The sequence below is a fragment of the Notechis scutatus genome, chromosome 2 (assembly GCF_049901735.1).
Source record: "Notechis scutatus isolate UNSWTSFEM ecotype Mainland chromosome 2, rNotScu1.2, whole genome shotgun sequence".
Classification (NCBI taxonomy): Eukaryota; Metazoa; Chordata; class Lepidosauria; order Squamata; family Elapidae; genus Notechis; species Notechis scutatus.
The window spans coordinates 7552987-7580067 of record NC_142010.1 but is presented as its reverse complement, the minus strand read 5'-3'; the positions used below and the strand labels follow the sequence as shown (position 1 = coordinate 7580067).

General features: G+C 41.3%; 2 protein-coding genes across 3 annotated transcripts in view; one reads left to right on the top strand and one right to left on the bottom strand.

Annotated features, from left to right (window-relative positions):
* Positions 1 to 27081, top strand: part of LOC113426492 (uncharacterized) — an 807865-nt gene that overhangs the window by 648680 nt on the left and 132104 nt on the right. The gene's annotated exons all lie outside the window — the stretch shown is intronic.
* LOC113431412 (uncharacterized) overlaps positions 17994 to 27081 on the bottom strand; it is a 170464-nt gene continuing 161376 nt past the window's right edge. The window contains exons 1-2 of one of the 2 annotated variants that reach the window (XM_087953221.1): positions 26413 to 26478; positions 17994 to 20991 (exon numbers count right to left, since the gene is read on the bottom strand). In XM_087953221.1, the coding sequence (XP_087809347.1) occupies positions 18556 to 19908 (1353 nt within the window). In that variant the 5' untranslated portion in view covers positions 19909 to 20991; positions 26413 to 26478 and the 3' untranslated portion in view covers positions 17994 to 18555. Of the gene's footprint in view, positions 20992 to 26412; positions 26479 to 27081 lie in introns of those variants that run through there. The other variant, XM_087953222.1, reaches the window with a different exon arrangement.

Below are 27081 nucleotides of genomic sequence, written 5' to 3'. Positions count from 1 at the left end.
TTTAAAAGCCTGCTCCCAGCACCCGAGCAACTTCCCAGAAACTTTCGGCTTCCTTTTAACTCGCGGGCGCTGCGCCTGGCCCCGAGTCGTGCGGCAGAGGGGAAGCCCGGCGGGCGGGTGGGCTGCTTGGAGGAGGCGACCCGGCGGTGCTCCGGCAGCAGCAACAGGCAGTTCCGCCCGGGCTCCGCTCAGGTGTCCGGCTGGGGCTGTCAGGAGTTGCTACCGCCGGCGCAGCTCACGCGGCTCCAGTCCCGCGTTGCCTTGGGAAGGAAAAGGCAAAACCAGGAGCCGCTGAGCCTGAGCCTCCGGTGCCGCTGCTCCCGTTGCAAAGCACCACTGCGGCTCTTCCTTTTTGCCTTTCCCTTCCCGAGGCAAGCGGGACTGGAGCCGCACGGAGCCGCGCCGGCGGTAGCAACTCCTGACTCAGGGGGCCTCCGAGGGGAGGGGAAGGAGGAGAAGGGGGAAGGGGGGAGGGGCGATTCCCAAAAAATCTTGTGCTGACCCGGCCCGTCTGTCAAATTTTAAAAGTCAATGCGGCCCCCGAGCCAAAAAGTTTGCCCACCCATGCACTAGAGGAAAATGTGATAAAAAAGATGCTAGAGTGTGTTGACATGGATAAGTTGACCATGGAGATAAAAGACAGAGAGGAAGTGGATTATTTTTTGATGTGGAATGCATTGTATGATTGGCTAAATAATGGATATGGAGATAAATAGAGAAGATGACAAAAGGATAATAAAGCAAAGGCTATAGTGGACAAAGATAGATTAAGGAACATAGACAAATGTACAGATAATTAATATTTATATAAATGTATGTATACTGTCACGGAAGTGTCGCAATGAATGGAAATGATGTACTGTATATACGAAAAAATTTTTAATAATTTTTTAAAAATTTTTAAAAATTCATTTATTATTTAAACTTAATTGCTGGCCATCTCAGAGTTTGAGTTTGAGGCAACTCTGTGTGTCTTGTCTTGCCCTAATGTTCATAGCAACACTGACAATACCCGTTTTTTACATGCCAAATGCTTCTGATAATTCTAACATAATGCATTTTGAAAAATGAGACATTTTCTATTGTACATTTTTTTCCTCATGTTAAGGTAGCAAAACAGAGAGGTTTGTCCCTCTTCGGTGTCATCAGTGTGGACAGTGTGGCAAAATGGCAGCCGCTTCCCCAAGTCCACCGCATGACCCAGGGATGAATCCAGGGCCCATTGAAAATGGTGGCTGTTTCCAGGACATAGTCATGAGGCCCAAGGATGCGTGTCCTTCCCTCCCTCCACAACATGAGGATCAGAGATCTTCCAAAGGTAAAGGAGGAGGAGGGTATGAGGCCTGGTGGGGTGGCAGTCAGGCCTGAGGACTGCAGGGACCCAGCGGGAGTGGGGAAAATCCTGTGTGTATGTGTGTGTGTCAGGCATGATATTCCCCTCAGAAAAAAAAATCGGGGCCGGCCAAAAGAGACCCCCCCCACCGCGTGCCGCTCGCCCGCCCCTCGCACCGCCCGCCCGGCCGCCGCTCACACCGACCGCCCGCGCGCGCCCACCCGCCCGCACACCGACCGCCGCACCCGCCCGCCGCTCGCACCAACCGCCGCTCGCCCGGGCTCCGCTCGCACCGACCACCGCGCACGCGCCACGCCGCTCGCACCGACCGCGCGCGCCCGCCGCTCGCCCGGGCTCCGCTCGCACCGCCCGGGCGATTCCGAAAAAAATCGGAATTCCGATTTTAATCGGAAAAATATCATGCCTGGTGTGTGTGTGTGTGTGTGTGTATACATATACATATAAATACACATATATATACATTATACATACATACATACATGCATACATGTCAGCGTTTTGCAAACCTCCATTCCAATCAGTAACTCTGAGATAGACGTCATCTCAAAAGTACCTTTATTAGAATAGCACCTGGCACATCTGTGGAATCTCAAAACTAAAAGTTTCCTAGACTTCCCACAATGTCCCAAACTGCAAACCATCCCCTTTACCCTCATCATCACATCACATGAACCAATCCCAAAGTAAGTTCCTTTTTGTTTCTGCGCCACATTCTATGACCTTGAACTAACAAAATCATTGTATTTTGTCTACTAAGAACTACTCAATTAAAATCACCCCCTCCCATTTTCTCAAGCTATGTGGCAGCGTTGAATAAGGTTTCCAAAGCTGACAGGCGTCCCCCCTTGAGAAGTTCACCTCCTATAAGAATAAACAAAACACAACCAAGGGTTAATGCGATGTCCTTAACCCCCTCTCCACCCTCCAAGAGGACCCTTCAGTTTGTTAGGGAATTCCTCATGGAATTGGTTAACTAATCTATCTGCCTGTACATCCCAACTTTTAACCCAAGTAGCATCTGATACAGGGTAACCCTTCCACAATACTAAGTATTGTAATCTCCCTCGTTGCAATCTGGAATCGAGGATTTTCTTGATTTCATAATGTTTCTCACCCTGTACGATCAAAGGTCTAGGAGGAACTGTTGGTATTGGCCTTAGATATGATCCTACAGCTGGTTTCAACAAAGTACTATGGAACACTGGGTGAATTTTCCCAATAGGCGGGGAAGACTTAATTGGACTGTGACTGGATTGATTACTTTTGATATAGGGAATGGACCTAAGAACTTAGGCCCCAACTTCTTACTAGAAAGTTTCAATTTGAGGTATTTTGTTGACAAAAACACTTTGTCCCCTACTTTAAATGGTGGTTGGAGGGATCTATGTTTGTCTGCCTATTTTTTTTTTTTTTTGTATTCCTCAGCAGCTTCAGCCAAAGCTTTTTTTGTATCCTCCCAACCCTTTTTAATGAGTCCATCCATTCTGTTAAAAGACATGGAGGTGGGGGGTTCTCTAGGTAGTTCCGGCATAGGGACAAATTCCATGCCGGTGTTAATTTGGAATGGAGTCAAACCTGTGCTGCTATGTACTGCATTATTGTAAGCCACTTCTGCAAATGGCAATAGTTCCGCCCAGTTTTCCTGTTGATAATTTATGCAGCATCTAATGTATTGTTCCACCATGGTGTTTGTCCTCTCTGCTGCCCTGTTGCATGCAGGATGGAACGCTGAGGATAGTCCTTGGGATGACCCAATGGACTTCAAAAACACCCTGAAGAACTTAGCGGTAAACCGTACACCTTGGTCTGAGATTACCCTACACGGTACTCCATGGAATCTATAGATATGCTTCACGAATACTTTTGCAAGCTTTTTTGCTGATGGTAGTCCTTTACAGGCTGTAAAATACAGGTTTGCTTAGAGAATAAGTCGATAACAGTCCAAATGACTGTATTCCCTCCACTCTCAAGTAATTCCATGATAAAGCCCATCGCCATTTCTTCCTTTGTTGGCTCAGCTACTTGTGGCTTTGTTGGCTCAGCTACTTGTTGGAGGAGGCCAGGGGGCTTCCCAGGTCTGTGTTTCATCATGGCACAAATTGAGCAGCTTTTCACATAGTCCTCAACCTCAGGTTTCATTTTTGGCCACCAGAACTGTCTTCTGACTAAATGTAGGATTTTTAAGAAACCGAAGTGTCACCCCCAACCGCGACTCATGGCTACGTTTTAGTACCATTAGTCTTAGATTAATGGGTACATAAAATTTAGTCCCTTTCCAAGCCAGTTCCTCATTGTCAACTTGGTTTGATGCTCCACAAACCAGGGGTCGGTCAATAGGGCTGCTTTCAACTCAGTTGTCAGTTTGTCTTCTAGGCGTCTGGGGTTGCGGTTGGCTTGGCCTCAGGTGATTACTTGGCCAGCCAGTTGAGCTTCTGATATCATAGTCTGCACTATTCCTCTCGGCGACTGCCGAATTGGGGTTTTCTTGACAGGGCATCCACCAATATGTTTTTCCCTCCAGGGATATACTTCATGTTGAAGTTGAACTGCTTGAAATATTGAGCCCAGCAGACTTGTTTGGGTGATAGCTTCCAAGGTGTCTTTAGAGCCTAGAGGTTCTTGTGATCAGTCCACACCTCAAAGGGCTCCTCCACCCCTTCTAGGAAATGCCTCCAAGTCAGCAACGTCCATCGCACTGCAAATGCTTCTTTCTTCCAAACTGCCCATGTTCGCTCTGTGTCTGTCAGCTTTTTGGACACATAAGTGCAAGGCATTAGCCGATTCTGAGAGTCCTTTTGGAGAAGAATGGCTGCACCAGCCACATCACTAGCATCAGTTTGGACTATAAAAGATCTGGTCGGGTCTGGATGCTGGAGAATGGGCTTAGCTGCAAACAGGCATTTTAAGGTTTCAGAAGTTCTCTTTTGAAGCTCTCGCCCCAATTATAATTTTTTTGTATCCATCCTCCCACTTGATGGTAGGGGCCCATTTATCTAGCCAAGCAAGTCCCAATATGACAGATTCTGACATCCTTGGAGCCACTATAAACCGTATGAGTTTGCGGTGACTACCCATCTCAAGTATGATTAACTCTGTCATTTGGGTGGCTGGGATCCCCCCAATTAAAGTCCCATCCACTTGCTCAAACCTGATTGGGCGTTTCAGGGTTTTTGTTTTTATACCTAATTGCTCAATGATAGGGAGGCCAACAAGGCATCTAGAACAGGTATCTATGACAGCTTCTAATTCTTCTGCCTCCCCCGTGTCTGACACCACTAACTTCACTTTGACAGTAAATGGTATGATGGGTGCACTCACCATAGGGTCGTCTTCTTCATTGGCTTCTCTGGGGAGGGTGTCTTGGTTTGGAAGTTCGTTGCTTCCTTCTGCGTGGAGTGGACCTTCTAAAGTGTGTCTAGCAAAGCGACTAGCATCTGGAAGCTTTTGTTGAATTTTTCGACCTCTGGCGGCTGTATTAGGCCTTGTTTGTAGAGCTTGTGGAACAGGTGCAGGGGGCAAACAGTCAACTGCTCTATGGCCATCCTGGCCACAACGATAACACTTCATCATTCTGGTGGGTCATCGGGGAGCAGCTTCAGACGGTCTGGTCAGTGGTCGTCTGGCCACAGGTCTAGGTGGGCCTTCAGATAGTTGATTGATATTGCGGTCTAATTTGAGGGGTGTTGCATACCACATTTGTAGCGTTTTGGGTATACCTCTAATGTTGCAGGCTTTTTTTACTTCTGGGTCAATGGCATTTTTGAAATAGTGCAAGATGATTCTTTCAGGCCAGTCCATGAGGTGGCTTGTGACCCTTCTAAAGTCCCATACAAAGTCTGATAAGGGTGGCTTGCCTTGTTTCATTTCCATTAATTTGTCCTCATTTTCTGCCACTCTGTCTGTATTTTCAAATCGGAATCTCAACAAATCAACAAAAGCATTGACATCCTGTAGCTCTGGGGCCTGTTCGTAGTGCAATTGAGCCATCCAATCAGAAGCATCCCCCTCATTCATCCCATCTGTTATTGCAGTGAACGGATCGCACTCTGTTGCATATTGGCCTCCAAATTGGTCTATGTGAAACCAGATTTGAGTGAGGAAATAAGCAAAATGTTCATGCCATCCGTCAAAAGTTGCTTTGAACAGCATCTGGTCTGGTCTGGTCTGGGGGGTAGGAGGGGAGATGGTATCACCCTGGCAACCGCAGGCTGAGCCGGAATGAATGGAGTCTGACAAAGCCCGTACCTACTTTGGGAGGGTATTCCGAGGCCTGGCTAGGTTGTGGCTCTCTGGAAGAAGGGCCTCTGCAGGGTTGCTCCGAGTGGGGGCTGAATTGGGCCCTGCCATGAAGAGGTCGGCTGTTGCCTTATTCCCTACCCGTGAAAAGGGGAATGGCTGCCATCTGCTGCCTGTGCAGATCCATTTGCTGGAAAGGGATAGCTGATTCTCTTTGGGGCCAGGGTGTTCCCAGCGCTGGCATCCACTGGCTCTGGACCCACCCTTGACTAGGATAAAATCCCCATCCTGGAGGGATACTCTCTGCAGGGGGTAATCTCCTTTCTGCTTGTGGGGGGGAGGACTTGGAGTTCGTAACATACCCATTGTAGTCTGCATCTCCCGTCTCTTCCTTTAAACTTTTATTTTTTTGTAAATTTTATTTGAGTTTTCACAAAAAGAAGCACAATTAAAACATCTTTTTTGAAAGCAGCATAATCCCGGGTTACATTTCTTCATGCAGACACAATTCCAGGTTCATGCTCATTTTTATATTCTATTCCATATCTTATTGCAATTTTACATTTTCTACATAGCTTCTCCCCTCTTTTAATTTCCTCAATTTTGTTGTATTTATTTCATCTCAATTCAAATCATTATACTTTTTTTGTCTGTCCTGTTTCAATTGTCTATCATCTTTTCTCATTAAACAAAATTTCTCCTATAGTTACTGATTGGAATATGATGCCTTTATATCTTTCCCCTAAAGTTATAGCACTCAATATAATACATAACTTCCGTTCGGATTCTGTTTGATACATTCTTAAACTACACACAGTATTCTTTAAAAAAAAAAGAAAAAATTATAAATGTATATAATTAAAACAACATTCCATTCCAATTCAATTCTATCATTAATATTAATATTCATTAAAGTCTTAAGATTTTTTACGTTACTTTTCAATTAAATATCATACCTCTATGGGAACAATTATTAACTTTCCATAATCAGTTCCCCCCCTCTTCACTTATATTTTATAAAACATTGACTAATTAAAGTGTTCCCATTCCTTCCTAATTCAATTTTCTCATTTATTTTATTTCATTTACTTTATTCACAAACATTTCACTAAGATACACTAACCATTCTATCCCTCATTCTAATCATATGTTTTTTCCAATTTTCTAAAGTTATTTCTATTTCAAATATAACAACACAATCTCATGTACCTTTACAGAATCCCCCTTTCAGTTAAATTTTCACCCATTATCTCTAAATAGGTCCTGTTTCTTTATATCTTGCTCCGGACCTTTGTAACTTCTTTTCCTTTCCTTCTTCCCTCTCTTCTTCTCCCTCCCCTTTTTACCCCTTTGTCTCGCTACCTCTACTTCCCTCTTCTGTGTTCCCCTTTTCTGTTGCTTTCCAGCATTATACTTATTTTTCAAATTATTTTTCTTTTCTTTGGTTGTTTTTTTAAGTCTTAAATTCTCCATCCTCTTTACCCCCTTTCCTTTTTCTTCCCCACACAGTTACTTGTTCATTAAAGATGGCTTCTTCTTTGTTCCAGTCTTCTTGTTTTGCAGTCTTTTCTTGTGGTTTCTCATAGTTCCAAATCTCCATTTCTAAAAATTGAAAAATGAAGCCAAAGGAACCCTTCCCTTCTTGTGCATCTTCTTTGTACTTTTTAAGTTTCATTTTCAATTCATCGAAAAGTGTTGCCATTGTAAAAAAATTTAAACAACCACCCGATTGATTTTAGTCATTCAAATATAATAGCCAAAAATCAAAAAGTCACCAAATAATCCAGATACACACAAACTGTTTCTTTTTGCTCTTTTTTTTTCACTTTCTCTTCCTGGGGTTACTGTTTAGTTGCAAATTTTCAGTTAAAATGTATCTTTTAGAAGTCTTATTGAAATTTTACTTTAGATTCTTTTAAAGTCCAGGCAGTCTCCTCTCTCTTCCAGATCTTGCCCTTATTCTTTTTCGCTCCCTTCCTACTTATAGAAGAAAAAGTTTTTAATGTCCAGAAAACTTTATTGTCCCTTTGGCATTTAGTTATATTTTCAGCTTAATTGCCTATTGATGCCAAAGCAGATTTTTTTCAATTTCTTATTCTTAATTGTCAATATAAGGAAGGAGAGAGAAGAAGAAAAAAAGGCAAACCTTTCCCTTTTCACTTTCTTTCGCTGCTTCCGACTCTTCTTTGGGAGCGATGTTATTTCTTGTAAAATTTAAATTCCAGGGTACCTTAGTTATTGCTTTTTCAACTTAGCCCGGTCAGCCAAAACTTTCACTTCTTATCTTCCTCCTGTACGTTCTTTTCCGATTGAGTATTTCTTTGAGGTGGTCATTTCTGACCACCGCTCCTACCGCCTTCGGAAAAGGGAGTTTGACCAGCTGAGGAGGAGAGATGCGGCTCTCCTCGACCCTGCTGGCAGTCTCCCCCTTCTTCACCACCACTACGGGGTGGCTTAGCCCCGAAACCAGCCAGCTCAGGGCACTCCAGCGGCGAGCCCAGGCAGAAACTGCGCACGATTGCGGATTCCTGTCTGTCACCGAAGCCCTTCAAACCGGAAGTCCCCCATCTCTTCCTTGAAACTTGATCCTGCCGGGCTGGGTTGCTTCTCATCACCAACAGATACCAGAGAGAATTCCTCTCCCCTCCTTAAACTGGGGAAGGTAAAAGTGGGCTGCATTATGCTCCAGCTAGCCTGGAGAGGTTGTGGCTTTGAGACATAACCTTCCATCTTAAGTTGTTGAAGCTGTTCTGGAATTCCTGCTAACGGTTGGCTTCAGGATGTAATTCCCTGGTTGCCATCTTGGGAAGCATCTGATCCAATTGGGGCCCCACACCTCCAGTCTGTCTCCCTTTCAGTATGTAGAGGGCTTGGGAAAGAGATCTGTTCAGGCAGCTTCCCCTCCAGTCCCGTTTGACAACTCCCCCACGAGTTTGATCCTCTGGGCCGGGCTGCTAAATCTCGTCTCTCTTCTCCATGCATCACCTCCTCCGAAAAGGGGGCTGGGGGATTCAATTAATCTTCCTCCTCCCCCCCCCCAAGCCCTTTTTGTCTCACCTTCCATCTTTGCTGATTCTTTGCACTGCTCCATTTCTGGAATCAGTCCTGGAGTTCAGCAACCCGTAACAGCCCCCCTCCTTAGACACCTGAAGGTTGTTAGAGTTTCAAGATAATGTCAGTGTTCCAGCAAACCTCCATTCCAATCAGTAACTCCAAGACAGACGTCATCTCAAAAGTACCTTTATTAGAATAGCACCTGGCACATCTGTGGAATCTTGAAACTAAAAGTTTCCTGAACTTCCCACAATGTCCCAAACTACAAACCATCCCCTTTTCCCTCATCATGACATCACATGAACCAATCCCAAATTAAGTTCCTTTTTGTTTCTGCGCCACACTCTATGACCTTGAACTAACAAAAGAATTCTATTTTGTCTACTAAGAGCAACTCAATTAAAATCGCCCCCGCCCACTTTCTCAAGCTATGTGGCAGCGTTGAATAGTTTCCAAAGCGGACACTGTCATATACATATATATATAAGAGACTAGAAAAAAAAAATTAAAATAAACAAAAAAATGGTAAGAGAATACCTGTCTGACCTTGATGGATATAAATCACTGGGACCTGAGGGATTATATCCCAGAGTTTTGAAAAAGCAGGCAGATGTTATCTCATAACCATTGTATCATATCTTTAAAAAATCTTAGAGCACTGGGGAAGGATTGGAAAAGAATTGATGTGGTTCCCATCTTCAAACAAAGGGAGAAATAGACCCAGGAAACTACAGACTAATCAGCCTAACATCGACCTAAAAACAGATCTGGAAAAACAGATCTGTGAACAAATAAAATCATAACTAGTAGCCAGCACAGGTTTGTTAAAAACAGATCATGCAAAACCAATCTTTATTCCTTGACAAAATGACTAATGTAGTAGATGAGGGAAATGCTTTGGATTTAGACTTTAGCAAGGCAATTGACAATGTAGACCACAACCTACTTCTTGGTAAGCCAGAAAAATGTGAAATTGACAACATCACCAACAGATGGATTTGTAACAGGCTGACAAACCATATACTCAACTAATAGTCCTTCATGGTATCACATCAACATGGAGGGAAGTAATCAGTGGGACATCACAAGGGTCTATCTGAGGCCCAGTACTCTTCAATATCTTCATAAATGACTTAGATGATGCTACAGAAGAACTCATCAAATTTGTTCTGAGATAACATCTGCCAGCTCCCTCAGAACTCTGATGTTCCGAGAATCAGGTCCTGGTGATTTATATTCACCGAACTCATCAAATTTGAGATGACACCAAGCTGGCAGGAACATCAAACACCCCAGAAGATAGGGTTAAGATACAGAAGAATCTCAGCAGACTTGAACACTGGGCCCTATTTAACACAATGAAACTCAATGGAGGAAAAAAAAAACCAAGGTTTTACACTTAAGCAAGAAAACCCAAAATACACAGGTACAGAATAGGTGGAACATGGCAGTATCTATGAGAGGGAAAACTGAATCCCAGTGGACAATCATTTAAATGTGAGCTAGCAGAGTGTTGCAGTGGCCAAAAAAGCCAATGCAATTGTAGGCTGTATTAACAGAGGGATACAGTCAAGATCAAGTGAAGTGCTAGTACCAATTTATAAGGCTTTGGTAAGGCCACACTTGGAGTTCTGCAACCAGTTTTGGTCACCAAGAATTAAAAAATGTTGAGACTCCATAAAGAGCCCATGGAAGAGCAGCAAGGAGGATTAGGGGGCTGGAGGCTGAAATAAGTAAAGAGCAGTGGCAGGAACTGGGAATGGCTAGTCTAGTGAGGAGGAGAACTAGGGGAGACATGATAGCGGTGTTCCAATAATTGAGGGGTTGCCACAAAGAAGAGGGGGTCAACCTATTCTCCAAAGCAGCCAAAGGCAGGACAAATGGATGGAAACTAACGAACTAGAGAAGCAACCTAGAACTAAGAAGAAATTTCCTGACACCCAGAACAAACCAGTGGGAACTGTTTGCCTTCAGAAGTTGTGGGTGCTCCATCACTGGAGGCTTTGAAACAGAGACTGGACAGCCATTTCTCTGAAATGATGTTGGGTCTCCTGCTCGATCAGGGGGTTGGAATAGATGACCTCCAGGGATCCTTCCAACGACGTTCCTCTGCAACACTCCTCTAGTGATGGAGAAACAGCCTGAACTTAAAAGAGGTTTTTTAAATCTTCTCACCAGAAGGAAAACTGCAGCCACCGGTGGGCTTAAATTTGGAGAGGGAAAGGAACCTGCAGCAGCAGCAGCAGCTGACACGCTTCAGCCCAGTTGCTTCTCTGCTTCCAGGCCGTGGAGGGAACCGAACAGCCCGACTTGCTCCCGGACTCTCCTCCCACCTGCAGCTTCGATCGATCCTGGGAAGAACAGAAAAGCCGCTCTGCACACCTCCTTCCGCCCATGTGTCATCCGGAAAAGGAAGTTCCTCTGAGCTCTCTTCCCATTCTTTCTAGCAATACAGTACTTGATGGTTTTAACTCTTTTAACTCAATCACAGAGCACACCTATTGTATTATCAGATTTGTAGGCTCAGATATTGTTCTCTTGACCTCCATCTCCGGATATGAAACGCTTGTCCCGTCTCTACCTAAGGTGTCTGCAAGGTGTTTTCATTGATTAAATACTATCAAGATGTTTTGACTTCTAGCAAGTGACCTTTGCAACTGAGCCAAGTGAAATAGTGAAATGTGATGCTACCTAACCTTAAAAAGATTAGCTATGTGCTCAGCCCTAAAAGTTAATGGTTTTTTTTAACAGAATTACAGAATAAGCTTTCTTGGGGGTGTCTCTCATTGGAGATCATAGCTTCCCTAAACCCCAAATCTTTATGACTTATTTAATGTGGCCCCAAGGATTTAGGACATGGCAACAGCATCAGGAGAGAAGCTCCAGGGGAGCCAGCTTCACTCCTGCTGGCCAGGGCTGCCTCCAAGAGCTCCTAGCACGAAGTTTGATACCTGAAGGAGGAAATTGTATGACAACTGCTAAATGTTAAATGCCATGTGTAAATTCTGTAAATTTACTTGCAGGGAAGTCTCCATTAGGTCACAGATAGAGGAAATTATACAGCAGGGCCTAGAAAACGGGGGCTGACAAAGGGGACAATGGTCAAAATATGGTAGAAGAAATATTTGGAATGGAATGGAATAACAGGGTTGGAAGGGACCTTGGAGGTCTTCACATCCAACCCCCTGCTTAAGCAGCAAATCCTGCCAGGAAATGGTTGTCCAATCTATTCTTAAAAACTTCCAGTGGTTTTTTTTTAATCATTTTCTTTTTTTCTATTTCCTTTTCTTCTTCTTCTGTGTGTTGTGTTTGTTTGATATTTTGGTTTTGTAATCAATAAAGTTTGTTTAAAAAAAAATTCCTCAAAAACTTCAGTGTTGGAGCGTACACAACTTCTGAAGGCAAGTAGTTCCACTGATTATTTGTTCTGTCAGGGAATTTCTCCTTAGTTTCTCTCCTTTATTAGTTTCTTTTCCTGCTTTCAGGTGCTTTGGAGAATAGCTTGACTCCCCCTTCTTTGTGGCAACTCCTGAGATACCAGAACACTGCTATCATGTCACTTCTTTGCATTAAACTAGACATACCCAATGTCATGCCCCCATCGGAGTCTGAATCTGAGGGGGAAGACAAACAGCTGACAGAGCCAGAGAATGGCTCCCTTGGCCGAGGAGGAAACTGGGGAAGGGCAAAATCAGGCTGAGCAGAGCAGAAGAGAACAAGGGAGAGGTAGAAGAAAGGAGAGGGGGTTCAGAGGAAGACCAAGGCCCATCCCCTCCTCATCCTAGGGCATGCAGGGAAGAATGCAGAAGAGAGCAATGTGGGTTGCATGGCTTAAGAGGTAGGAAAAGGCCCAGATTCCCTTCACAAGGCACACCTGGGGATGGAGTTTAAAGGAGAGGCAGTTGGGAGGGGTGTTTGTCAGGAACAAATGCTGAATTCATCTAGTGTTGTGAGTTTAGCCTGCATTCCTGGCATTCCTCCTGCCTGTGTGAATTATTGCCATGCTTCTGTGTGTTTATCTGCCTTGCTGGAATTATTGGACTCATTATCTTGCCCTTCTGAAATTGATTTATTCTATTTACAGTGTTTGGACTGGAGTCAGAGGCAGTTGTAGGTTTGTGGGAGAGATTTTCTCCAGTCGGAGAGTAACTGGGATGTTGGGGGCAAAGTTGGAGCAAATAGGGACTCACACCTATTTTCTGGCTGTGTTGCCTTTGTGCCCCACCCCGGGTTATCACACCCAGTTCCAGCAACCCTTCTTTATGTTTTGGCCTCCATCCCATCATCATCTTTGTTGTTCTTCTCTGCACTCTTTCGAGAATCTCAACACTTTTTTTGCATTGTGGTGACCAAAACTGGATGTAGTATTCCAAGTGTGGCCTTACCAAGGCTTTATAAAGTGGTATTAACACTTCACGTGGTCACACACCACAGAAAAAGAGTGAGAAGGGACAACTACACCAAGGGAAAACAAAGGGGGAGGGGAAGTACTGTCATCTTGCTAGCTTGATTCCATTAATAGAATAATGGAACATGCAACATTCATTCCTGTCAGATCCGTGTATCTGCCATTCTTCATGGAAGAAGAAGGGGGAGGGGGAGTTGGTATAAGAAATCCTTTTTGAAAGAACAACACAACTACAAATTATGTACAACAAAAAGAAAAATAGGCCTTGGCATAGACCAAGAGGGAGAGAGAGGAAAGCCTAAGAGAGGGGAAAGGGAAGAGTAAGGGAGGGGAAGAATAGAGTAGGGAAAACAGTTAAAATAAAACCATATTTTGTGAGTGTCTGTAAGATCCTTCTTTTAAAGGTAAAACTAATAAAGTATTTTTCCAAAAAAAGAAAAAAAAGAAATCCTTTTTGATGTAACATGGATATATTAAATCTTATATTGAATTTGGATAACCCATGATATACTATGGAGGGACGGAAACCAGATGCTTGGAAACCTGTCACCTCTGAAAGAGACAGCCACAGGATGAAGAGACCATAAAAATTCCTGCTGGAACTTCTGTCTCCTGGGAACTTCAAAAAAGATTGTTCTCAGAAGAGGGTGGAATAAACATGTTGGCTCTTTGTTTTACTAAATACACATCAAGAGAAGTGGAGGGGTCTTAAACTCCCTTATCGATCCCTGTATGCCTGAGGCACGTTAGATGCTGCTTTTAATCCCTACATGAATGGTCTCATCTCAATAAAGGATTCCTTTCGATACTGTTGGTTTTCAGAAGTTCATTCTTGTTGATTGAATGGGAAAAGTTCTGTAGCCTGACAATTCCCTATGAATTCCCTATGAATTCCCTATGAAACTGAGAAGCAGAAATTCACCTCAGAAGCAGAAACTCCCCCACCTTTACTAATGGGCTCCCCATCTTTGCTAATGGGCTATTACTCTGGCCTAGGCCAGCCTATTTTACATAACAAAGATCTCCAGGTGGGGCTATAGGAATTTCCCAAAGCCCTTTCATTACATCACAATCCAGCAACGCTCAACCAAGCCTGGGACTCAGGACAGCCTACAGAGTTGCTCCTGCATGGTCCCCATGGGAGTCTGACAACCAATCAGAATACAGCCTCAAATTCAAATCTCAACAGAGGGCATATAAGGGACTTTCAGCATCTCAGCATTCCTTCTTTTCCTTCATCTTAAAGCACGTGATCTTTTTTTTCACTTTGGAGCTCCAAGTCATGTGGTCCTGTCCACCATTAAATCATCTTTACAAACAGCCCCCATGTTTCCAGTGTCTTTTCCCCACTTGGAACTGAACCCAGGATAATTCTTCCAACAATTTGGCACCCCAGATGGGACTCCAAGCTAACCTAACCAATGGACCAGGCCCAGGTAAGATTCCCTTGCCGGCAAGCAGACCCATTAAATCTGTGGGTGTGTTCCCCTGGACCTTGGCCATTTGGAAAAAAGGTTTTAAAGGGATTTTGAGTGTTGAGTTCAAAGGCTGCTTGGAAGGAAGGTGAGTACCTCTAAATTCTAAATTGAAAGCATGAGAAATATGCATATACCTACATGTGTGTGAGTGAGAAGGCCCTTCTCTCAAACACAACTGGATCTTGCTTCCTCTGTGCATTTCCTAACTGCAGAAAGACCAAGACTCTGGAGAGCATGGGGGGAGGCGGGTGCCAGAGCACAGGACCTTTTGTTATGGAAGGAGGGTGTGTGTGTGTGTGTGTGTGGCTTCACCCTTGGACAGCAGCTGGATCTCATTTCTTTGTTTGGCCTCTAGCCACCCTCTTGCCTGTTGCTAGCTCCACAGAGCCATGACCATTAGGGCTGGAAAAGCAGGGGGGGGCATTAGAGTGTGGGACCTTCTGTATATAAGAGGGAAAAGCCAAGCGGGTTATGATTGAAGGGAGGGAAGAAATTTTTTTTGTCCCAAAAGCAAAACCAAGGATTTTAGGTAATTGTGAATTTTGGTAGTTGTGAAGTTGTAAAGTAATAGGAGCACCAGTACTTGCCTGCAAAGAGCAGCAAGTCCTCCCGGATTTGAGCTCTCCCAAATCTGAAAACCTTGGCCTGAGGAAGGAGCACCAGTACTTGTCTGTTGGGGGCAGCAAGTCCTCCCAGACTGTCTTTTTGGGGGGATGGTAAGTTCTGAGAGACTGTTTTGCCCCCAGTCCAAAAACCGTGGACTGAGAGTTCCCCCTGAGGGGCACATACTTTGAATAGGGAGCCAAAGTCTCCCCCAGACACCTTTTTCTGTCTGCAAACTGATAGCTTGTTGAGCCAACTAAGCCAAATTATGAGAACTCCACATTGGAAGGGGAAACATGGGAAGCTGTAGTTCAAGGATCCTGAGTGGAACACCCTTGGGCATGTTGTTGGAGGCTTGGGATTGAAGGAACTAAATATTAAGTTACCCTTTATAATAGAATTAGAAATATTAGGTGCATTATTAAGCTGTGTTGTCTTTGTTGCCGTTTCCTAACCACAAAGTATGTTCAGTTAAACAAAACGTGCTGGATAGTTGAAGGCTTCTTAGAAAACAGGAACATCCGCCCAAGGCGAAGCTACAAGTAAACAAGATATCTGGTGCCTAGCAAGAAACGTTCAAGCCGACCCTTTACCTTATGGCTTAGAGATAATAAGGGGAGTGGGGAGGGCTTATTAGGTGTGGCATGCATTGTGTAGAGTGTATAAAATGTATTGTTTGACCATTAGATCTTGCTCTTCTTGTACCCAATCCACTTTGGAAGAGATTTGAACGCCGTTTGCAAACGCTTATTTTCTTTAATAAACCTTTGAATTGTGAACCAGACCTGTCTCTGTATTGTGAGTATTAAATAATTCGGGTCTTACATCTCACAAGATGAACGGCAGAAGCCGGTCCTAGCTGGTATGGAAAAGAGAAAAGGAAAGGAAAAAAAAGCAAAATGTGTATGTAGATAATGGGCTTTGCCAAGGGATGCAGGAAGACCAATTTGGTTAAATAAAGGTACTTAAAAGGGCAATATAAAAACAGGACCACATGGGGTTTTGTTTGTTTGTCTGTCTTTTTCTCGGTCTTCTATGTAACCATGTAGTTTGTTCCTTCGGATTTGTGCCTTCCCCAATTTAACTGAGATGCATTGTGGGAATGATCAGTGTGTGTAAACTTCAGTTTTGTTTTTTGTCCGTGTGTATGTGTGTGTGTGTGCCTAAGTCTTTGTGTCCTCGAGGTTAATGTTGCATTAGTTAAGTGTGTCTGATCCCTTCAGATATGAATTTTAAATTGTTAAAAAAGTTAAAAGCACTGAGAGAAAATGTCTTCTCCCAGGCTAGCCTGGCCAGCTGGACAGAGTGAAGAACACAGAGTTAAATTTTCTTTCCTCTCTGTGCTTTTAAGAAAAACCCAAGGTTATTAGCAAATGTTTTAAGTTCATTTACAAGGAAATTTTCATCCTTGCATTTACTATGTATATAAATGATTTTACCTGATCATTTTCCCCGAAGTATGTGAATCCAGTTTTTTCCTTTCTCATGTTATGTCTCCATTTTATTGAAATTGATTTATCTGTTTAGTAACTGCAATACTGATGTGTTGTTTTTTTCTCAAACCCTGCCTGAAACTATCTACCCCCACCCACCCACAGTATCTCTAATTCTTTTACAATGTGTTTCCTGGTAGAATTACCAATAAAGGGGGGAGGGGACCTTCTTCTTCTGTCTTTCAGCCCTGCAACATGTGGAAACAGATGCTACCCTCTAGAGACATTGGATCTAGTCCTCCACTGAAAGTTATCACAGCAATCAGAGTGAAGCAGACCTTCCCAAGCCTGAGTGACCACCTCACTGTGACTGTGACTCACAAATGATGCTGCCCAGTTGGCCAGTAAAGCAGGATATGTTGCACTGGTGGTCTCATGAGTAGAAGTCCCAGGGCTCATTGTGTGTAATTTTAAAAATACTAAATAGCCTGGATTGCACACTAACCTCAATTTGGCCTCACAAACTTTGGAAGCTAGCAGGTAGTGACCATAACCTTGGAAATGGGCAGCCTGTAATTTAAAGGCAAACAATAGTTGTGAAGAATGTAGGGGCTTGTGCTTACAACCTGACTGTACGCTCACAAAAAAAGTACATCAAAACATCTGAAAATTAATCAACATGAAAAATTGGATACTGTAAAAAAAAAAAAAAACCGAGAACGTTTCCCAGGCTCCTAGATCTTCATGGTTGAAAGCTTTTGGGAGCCACTGAAGGAATCCTTTTCTGTTGCTTCTTTATCAATGCCTCCCCCCTTTGCATAAAAAAAAATTAAAAGCACCCATCAAGGATCGGATCATCTTTTTTTTTTTAAATGAGGGGTTATAGGAAGTTATCACCTACCCCTCTCCTAGAAAAATGAAATATCCCAGGAAATATTAAAAAGGCAGAATATTTCCCCTAAAAAGAGTAGAAACTCAGAAGCAGAAATTCAGCTCAGAAGCAAAAACTCAGGCCCTCCCCCCTTTGCTACTAGGCCATTACTCTGGCCTAGGCCACCCTATTTTACATAACAAAGATCTCCAAGTAGAGCTATAGGAATTGCCCAAACCGCTTTCATTATATCATCATCCAGCAACGCTCAAGCAAGCCTGGGACTCAGGACAATCTACAGAGTTGCCCCTGCATGGCCCCATGGGAGTCTGATAACCAATCAGAATACAAGCTCAAATTCAAATCTCAACAGAGGGTATATAAGGGACTTTCAGCATCTCAGCATTCCTTCTTTTCCTTCATCTTAAAGCACGCGATCTTTTTTTTCACTTTGGAGCTCCAAGCCATGTGGTCCTGTCCACCATTAAACCATCTTTACAAACAGCCTCCATGTTTCCAGTGTCTTTTTCCTCACTTGGAACTGAACCCAGAAGGATAATTCTTCCAACACACCTATAATTTTAATCCTGAGAAAAGTTTGAATATAAGGAATTAGGACAGAATTCAGTCAATTTCTCACTTACACTTTCTGACTGGAATATCACAAATGAAATTCAATCCTTATCTAAACTCTTCAACTTTTGCCTCATGGATTTACTTGTGTGCACTAAGGAATGATTTATGCTTGAAGTAAAGATCACAGACTGGACATATGAAACATTTCCCCACGGCGTGAGTCCTCTGGTGTATTAACAAATAGGAATTCCTACTGAAAGATTTCCCACAATCAGGACATTCAAAAGGGTTTATCATCTGTGTGAGTCATCTGGTGTCTAATGAGATGGGAATTTGGACTAAAACATTTTCCACAGTCTAGACACTCAAATGGTTTCTCTCCTGTGTGAGTCCTCTGGTGTATTTTCAGGCAAGAATTGTGACTGAAACTTTTCCCACAATCAGGACATTCAAAGGGTTTCTCTCCTGTGTGAGTCCTCTGGTGTATTACCAGGTAGGTATTGCAAATAAAACTTTTCCCACAAATAGGACATTCAAAAGGTTTAATCTCTGGTGTGAGTCCTCTGGTGTCTCATGAGGTCAGAATTCTGACCAAAGCCTTTTCTACAGTCAGGACATTTAAAGTGTCTCTCTCCTGTGTGAGTCCTCTGGTGTTTCACCAGGCTGGAATTATCACTAAAACCTTTTCCACAGTCAGGACATTCAAAGGGTTTCTCTCCTGTGTGAATCCTCTGGTGTATTACCAGGTAGGAATTCCGACTGAAACTTTTCCCACAGTCAGGACAATCAAAGGGTTTCTCTCCTGTATGAGTCCTCTGGTGTTTCACCAGGGTGGAATTCTGACTGAAACTTTTCCCACAATCAGGACATTCAAAGGGTTTCTCTCCTGTGTGTGTCCTCTGGTGTTTCACCAGGGTGGAATTAACACTAAAACCTTTTCCACAGTCAGGACATTCATAGGGTTTCTCTCCTGTGTGAGTTCTCTGGTGTCTCATGAGGCTGAAATTTGTAATGAAAAATTTCCCACAATTAGGACATTCAAAGGGTTTCTCTCCTGTGTGAATCCTCTGGTGTATTACCAGGTAAGAATTGCGACTAAAACTTTTCCCACAAATAGGGCATTCAAAGGGCTTATCTTCTGTGTGAATCCTCTGGTGTATTACCAGGTAGGAATTGCGACTAAAACTTTTCCCACAAATAGGACATTCAAAGGGTTTATCTCCTGTGTGAGTCCTCTGGTGTATTACCCGGTAGGAATTACGACTAAAACTTTTCCCACAAATAGGACATTCAAAGGGTTTATCTCCTGTGTGAGTCCTCTGGTGTATTACCAAGTAGGAATTATCACTAAAACTTTTCTCACAGATAGGACATTCAAAAGGTTTCTCTCCGGTGTGAGTCCTCTGGTGTATTACCAGGTAGGAGTTCTGACTGAAACTTTTCCCACAGATAGGACATTCAATGGGTTTCTCTCCTGTGTGAGTCCTCTGGTGTCTCATCAGATCAGAATTCTGACTAAAGCCTTTTCTACAGTCAGGACATTCAAACAATTTCTCTCCTGTGTGAGTCCTCTGGTGTCTCATGAGGTGGGAATTCTGACCAAAACCTTTTCCACAGATAGTACATTCAAACAGTTTCTCTCCTGTGTGAGTCCTCTGGTGTATTACCAAATAGGAATTCCGACTGAAACTTTTCCCACAGATAGGACATTCAAAGTGTTTCTCTCTTGTGTGAGTTCTCTGGTGACTCACAAGGTTGCCATTCTGACTGAAACTTTTCCCACAGATAGGACATTCAAAGGGTTTCTCTCCTGTGTGAGTCCTCTGGTGCATAATAAAGTGGGAATTTGTAATAAACGCTTTCCCACAATCTCGACATTTATAGGGTTTCTCCATGGAGTTAATCCTCTGATGTATTACCAGGCTGGAATTTTGACGGGAACTTCTTCCATGGTCAGGACATTGAAAGGTTTTGCTCTTTTGAGATTCCTCTGATATATCACTGAAATTGAATTACAATCTGAATGTTTTCCCACAATCAGGACATTCAAAGAATTTTTCTCCTATGCGAGTCCTCTAGTGTATCACCAGGCTGGAATTCTCACTGAAACATTTCCCACAAATAGGACATTCAAAAGGTTTCTCTCCTGTGTTCGTGCTCTTGTGTTTGAAGAGATGGGAATTTGTAATGAAACCTTTCCCACAATCTTGCCACTCATAGGGTTTGTCCTGCAGGGAATCCTCTGATGTATTACAAAGCTGCAATTATGACTGGAACTTCTCCCAGTCAGGACATTGAAAGGTTTTTTTTCCTTTTGAGTCCTCTGTTGTATCACCAAGTTGGAATTACAACTGAAAGTTCTGCAACAATCAGGACTTTCAAAGCATTTCTCTCCTATGAGAGTCTTATGGTTATATCATCAGACTGGAATTTTGACTTTCCCATATTCAGGACATTCAAAGGGTTTCTCTTCTGTGTGCGTTCTGAGATGTCTCATGAGATGAAAATTTCTAATGAAGCTTTTCCCACTATCTAGACACCCATACAGTTTCTCCCTAGAGTCAATCCACTGATGTATCACCAGACTGGAATTGTGACAATGCCTTGTTTAGTGGTGCTTTCATTCAAGCCATTTTCTTCCTCACAGGGAGAGGCCTATATTACTGTCTGCTCCACATGGCTTTACTATTCACCTTTTCCTCCAACTGATTTCCAGATATGCTGAATGAAAAATAATCGCCCTTGACATTTCATGTAACGTATCCTTCAGTTGTACATAATCTTCTTATTCTGGCTTGAAATCTTTTTTAATTTTCTGTCTTTTTTCTAACAACTTCCAGAGGAGGAAGAGGAGGAGAATTGTGAGGTTTTCTGAAGGAAACGGAAAATATTTTGATTTCTGGCTTGATTAATTACCCTTTTCAATGTTGCTTGTTATTTTCAGTTGTCCTGAGTGCTCTTATTGCCATATTCTTTGTCTGTGAGATTCAAAGAAAAGTGTAATTGTTTATAAAATGTTTAGAGATGATGTGAAAAAAGAAAATTTTACAATGAAAAAGCAAACATGCCCCAATACTAGAATAATCTCTTACTTATCTTATTTATCATTCATTCGACACATGTTCAATTTATTCGATCCATGTTCAAATACACATTCAATCAAATTCAGTTGTTTAATTGGGTCAATCACAAATTCTTAGAAACACAAAGGACTATCATCAATTATAAGTTGAAGTGTTGGGGATAAATTATATAATTGCAGGCATATCCCTACAGAGAGAAATACAGATATACCCACCTGCACATATATTCACGGAGAAAATGTATGTCTTTCAAGTCTGATAAAATGTCCCAGAATGTTTACATTCAAACCTTCTGAGCTAAATTTAGACATGTGGAGGCTTTAACTGATGAAATGATGCTGAACGCTTCTGCAAGATTTGAAACATCACTTTTGTCCATGACAGTCCTCAGATACAAATAAAAGCAGTAAACACTGTCCACAAGTACTCTGGTGACATCCCCACTGAAGTAGTCCTCACTTAAACTATCACAAGCGGAACTGATATTTGCAGCATTAAGCAGCTCAATCATTAAGCACGACGTCACATGACAGCACCAAATTTTGTGGATTTATCACAAATTTTGTGGATTAGGTGCATGTCTGCTTCTACTGTGTGATAGTAACTTTCAAGGCTTAGGGAAGACGTGGTAAGTGAGGGCTACTTGTCCAACCAAAGATGCCAAAAGGTCCTCAATAGCTATTTTTTTAGAAAGTGCTAGATTAAGCACAATCAAACCTGGTTAATACATGGATGGGACAGGAAATACCATACTTACTGGCAAGACATGGAAGTAAAAAAACTTGTAAATTGCATCCACCTGTCATTTTCAGTACATGTGTGGATTACATACTATATCAAGAGGGTAACATCAAGATGTAATGGGAGACTTGAACTACCCTGATATCAACTGGGAGACAGACTCTGCAGCAAGCGGGAGATCGAACAGATTCTTAACCAACTTAGCAGACAACTTTGTCACCCAAAAGGTAGAGGAGGAACTAGAGGAAAAACTGTATTGGACCTAATTTTTACTAGTAGAGAAGAAATGATAGAGGCAGTTGAAATTGCCAGAACCTTTGGTGAGAGTGACCACAAATTATTAGAATTTAATATTACTTAAGAAATTGACTTCTGGTGGTGTTTCCATCACGGATGGATCAAAGTTCTCGATCGTCCATGCTCTCCCATTGGAGGGCTCCAAATGGAGCCAGAACCACCTCGAAGGGGTGAGGAAGAAGGGGAGACCGCCTGTTGAGTCGAGGGGAGCCACATCTCCCCTCCCTGACTAGGTATTTCTCCCTCTGAAGAAGGGCTGTAGCAGTGGTCAACATGGCTACCCTGAAGACAGAAGGCTATCCGGGACAAAAATTGTACAGGAGCAGTGAAGCAGCGGACAATGTGGAGACCGGGCAAGTTAGGTGCAACATATGGATACAAAGGTCCCCCGGATTTAAGATCTAAATAATTTTTTAAGAAAGACTTTAAAAGCGGTGACCAGAGAGAGTGAAAAGAAAAATCGGATACAAATGAAAGTGGCTTTGAACTTCAAAATAGAAGGAGGAAGCCAGAAGAAAAATACTTACTTAAATTGAATAGATAAATGACTTTGGCAATAAACAGGCATAATTAAAAGCTGAACTTGAATGTGTCAAAAGAAAAAATAATTCATAATTCGATTTAATTGGATTATTGAAACTTAAAAGCCCTAAATAGAGAAAAGAAAGTGAAAAGAAAGGGTGGACTTGGACACAACAGAAAGCGCCACCTAATAGTAAAGGGAAAATTTTAGTGGCTCTTTAAAAAGTATTTGGTTCTTTTAAAATTCAACTTTGATACAAAATAAGAGGACTTTGTTATAATATAGCAGAAACCCTGAAAAGTGAAACTAGAATATCATAAAGGAAGAAGAAAGAAGGCTGAAACCTGGGATTAATTGGTGACTTTTGAAAAAATTAAGAATTTAAGAGAAAAAATTTAAAAATAAAACCTTATGGACATTTGATTAATTGGTGATCTTAGAAACAACTTAAAATGGAATTAACAGAAATTGATTGCTAGAAGCTGGTTGAAATAAGCTACTGACTAATTCGGTTTGATTTAAATAGTGAAAAAAGACATAAATAAAAATTAAAAGTAGTGCACAAAAATGATAGAACTTTGCTTGGAATAAAATTGGATTTAAGAAGGACAGAGGAAATGATATACGAAAGAGTGGAACTGTGCAGTATTGCTTCAAAAGAACTAAAAATGGTGATGTTGGAGAACAAAAAAGGACAGAGGGGAGGAGCTGATCAAAGAAGAAGCCAGCTTTAACAATCAAATGGAATAACAAATAATAAAACCAGAAAAAGATTGAAAATTAAAATCTGGAGGTTTGAGGGGATGTTTAAAGAGGGAATGATTTGGAAAGTCAAACAAACATAAAGGAAACAGCAGAAAAGGGAATTACAGGGAAAAGCTTAAGAGAGGGAGGGGGATAAAAACTGGAGTAAGAAATGGAGGGAAAAAATAAAGGAAAAGGGGAATAAGAGAAAGGACCAGAAAAGAAGGGGGTATAGAAAGCAAATAAAAATGAAAAGAAATTATACGGTTAGGAGACTTAGAGATAATGGATAGAGAAGGAATAGTGAAGGGGGTTCTGCAAAGTAATGGGTAGTGGTGTATAAAAATATAGATTTGTAAAATGGAAAGATTGACTGATGTTTTCTTTTTTAAATTTGACTATCTGTTAAGGACTATTAAATTAAATTATATAAGATATAAGAAAACCATTAATTATAATCAGTAGAATTAAGAATATAGTTAAATGCTATGAAAATTATAATAAAAAGATTAATATCAGTCTTTATAATTACTTGAATACTATAATGCAATTTAAATAACAAATTATTTAGAATGTAACCAAGGGAAAGAATACAATGCAGAATATGGTGTAAAATATATGTGTGATATATAGAAGTTAGGAGATTATTGTCATTAACCTAGAAAGTGATAATTTGAAAAGTGATTATTATTATGAATTAAAGGGGAGTAAATTTAGTGATATACAAAAAAGAAAAAAAGGTGGTTCACTCAAATTGGTATTAAAGGGGAAAATATTTGGAATTGTTAGAATTAAGATGAAACTTATTGAATATTGAAATAAGAGTATGCAATGAAATTGCAAATGTGACAGATAAAAGTATAAAAGTTAATGAATATAGAATAACAAATAAGAATTTTAGATATTGTTTAAAGAAATGAGAAAATTTAAAGAAAAATGAAATAAGCTAAGATATGAATTGAATATAGGAGAACAATTACACAAAATGAGATGTAATGTTATATATGAAATTGAATATGAAAGAATATGTAACTAAGGTCATGTTCTACAAAAATGTAAAAACCTGGAATCATACTGTTCACCAAGAGATGTATTTAAATTGGAAAAATAAAAAAAAGTATGCAAAAAAATTACTTAAGAAATACTCCATATTCCTTAAGAAAAAATCCTTTTCAATGTTTTCAATTTCTTTTTTTCAATTTTTAAATTCCTGGTTTCAATTTTAAGTCTTCTTTTTTTCAACCCTTAAATATCATTTTCAATTTAAATTTCTCTTTTCAATTTTTAAATTCTTTTTTCATTTTTTTTATAAAATTCCTTTTTCAATTTTTCACTTTCTCTTTTCAACTAAAAATTTAAACAACAGTTTACTTATTTTAATTCTTTAGAAATTTTTAAATTCATAATGATCTAACCAGTGGTGGGATTGGAATAATTTAACAACCGGTTTTCTGGCTGTTGCACAAAAGAGAGATTGCAAGTTAACAAATTGTAGTTTGTTAGAAACCCACTGTATGTGTGAAGTCCTCATCACTGACAAAGAGTTGGGAAATGAGCTTTACATTTACCCTATTATTAAATTAATTTATTATTCACGTCACGGTGAATCGGCTCAAATGAAGGGGACTCCATTCCGATGGCCCAAATTTTCCTGTGTGGAGGCTCTTAAAGGGCTGCTTGAATCCTGGAGGGATCAACAAGAGAAAGGGGAAGCTTCGGAGAAGGCAGGGAGAAGGTGATCTCCCTGACGGACAAGAAAAACCTCTGAACTCCAGCAGGAAAGAAATAGCCCTGCAATGGTGGATCCAGAGTCGTGACGACCAGAGAGGCAGCAGGAAGAGAAAATAGAAAGCAACACTTCAGAGACAGTGAGAAAAATTGTGGTCCAGAAATAGCTGGAGGCAAAAGAGTGGAGTTTAAATTTGAAAAAGTAGAAAGATACCGGAAGCGGGGCAAGAAATCTGCTCCAGGAGACGCAGTGAGAAGGAAGGGGGGCATCCGATAGTAAATGATAGCCGAGGAGAGACTGTGAAAATAGGATAGGAAAGACAGAAGAGCTCCAGATTGAGATTGATGAACAGATAATGGATTTTTATAGATATATGGATTGAATCGGAACTTGAATCAGTGACGGACTTTAACTTTTAAATTACTAAAAATTACTAAAACTAAAAGAACGGAACTGAACTGAGTTGACTTTTTTTTTTTTATTGTGAGGAGAAGCCACTTTGGGAATAGTAAAGGTGCCATCATGTGGCAAAAAGAAGGAGACTAAGAGAAGACCAATGGACTAAGTTAAAGTCTGATGTAATATCCTCAATAAAAAGATTATAATATTGGCATTGTTATATGGTAGAAATATATGTGTGATCAGGGTATTACGTAGTAGAATGTATTAAAGAAGATTGGAATATAAAATAACATTAATTTGTCTAGGAGCAAATTAATCAAATAACAGAAGTGATTAGAGGTGATTATAGAATTATAAGTATTATAAGTATTGTTAAAGTGAAAATAGATATATTTATAATATTAATATTTAATTATTCATTATTTGGTATTTATATATTTATAGAGAATTATTAATTGATAGAGGAATTGTTATATATGTGATTATATTACTAGACATTACTAGATATTAGGCCATACAAAACTAGACTGGATTAATTATTATTGGTAGAGGACAATAGATTGGGAATTACTGTAAAAGAAAATAGACGAAAAGAGTGGGTATAAAGTAGTGTACGTTATTCTGGAATAACATTGTACAGGTGGTGAAGATGACAAGTACCACAACAATTGCTAAAATGGGAAAGAAAACCTTATTATTAAACCCTTCATCCACAACAACTGCAGCCACCGGTGGGCTTAAATTTGGGAAGGAAAGGAACCTGCAGGAGCAGCAGCCGACCTGCTTCAGTCCATTTGCTTCTCTGCTTCCAGGCCGTGGAGGGAACCGAACAGCCCGACTTGGTCCCGGATTCTCCTCCCACCTGCTGCCTCCAACTCACCTGCCAGCTGCTGCTTCGATCCTGGGAAGAGCAGGAAAGCCGCTCTGTACACCTCCTTCCTCCCATGTGTCATCCGGAAGAGGAAGTCCCTCTGCGCTCTCTTCCCATCCTTTCTAGCAATACAGTACTTGATGGTTTTAACTCTTTAAACTCAACCACAGAGCACACCTACTGTATTGTCAGCTTTCTAGGCACAGATTTTGTCTTCTTGGCTTCCATCTCCGGATAGGAAACGCTTGTCCCGTCTCTACCTAAGGCGTCTGCAAGGTGTTTTCACGGATTAAATGCTGTTAAGATGTTTTGACTTCTAGCAACCGACCTTTGCAACTGAGCCAAGTGAAATAGTGAAATGGGATGCTACCTAACCTTAAAAAGATTAGCTATGTGCTCAGCCCTAAAAGTTCATGACGTTTTTATTTTACAGAATTATAGAATAAGCTTTCTTGGGGTGTATCTCATTTGAGATCAAAGCCTCTCTACTCCCTAAATCTTTATGGCTTATTTAATGTGGCTCCCAAGGATTTAGGACATGGCAACAGCATCAGGAGAGAAGCTCTGGGGGAACCAGCTTCACTCCTGCTGGTCAGGGCTGCCTCCAAGAGCTCCTAGCATGAAGTTTGATTCCTGAAGGAGGAAATTGTATGACAACTGCCAAATGTTAAATGCCAT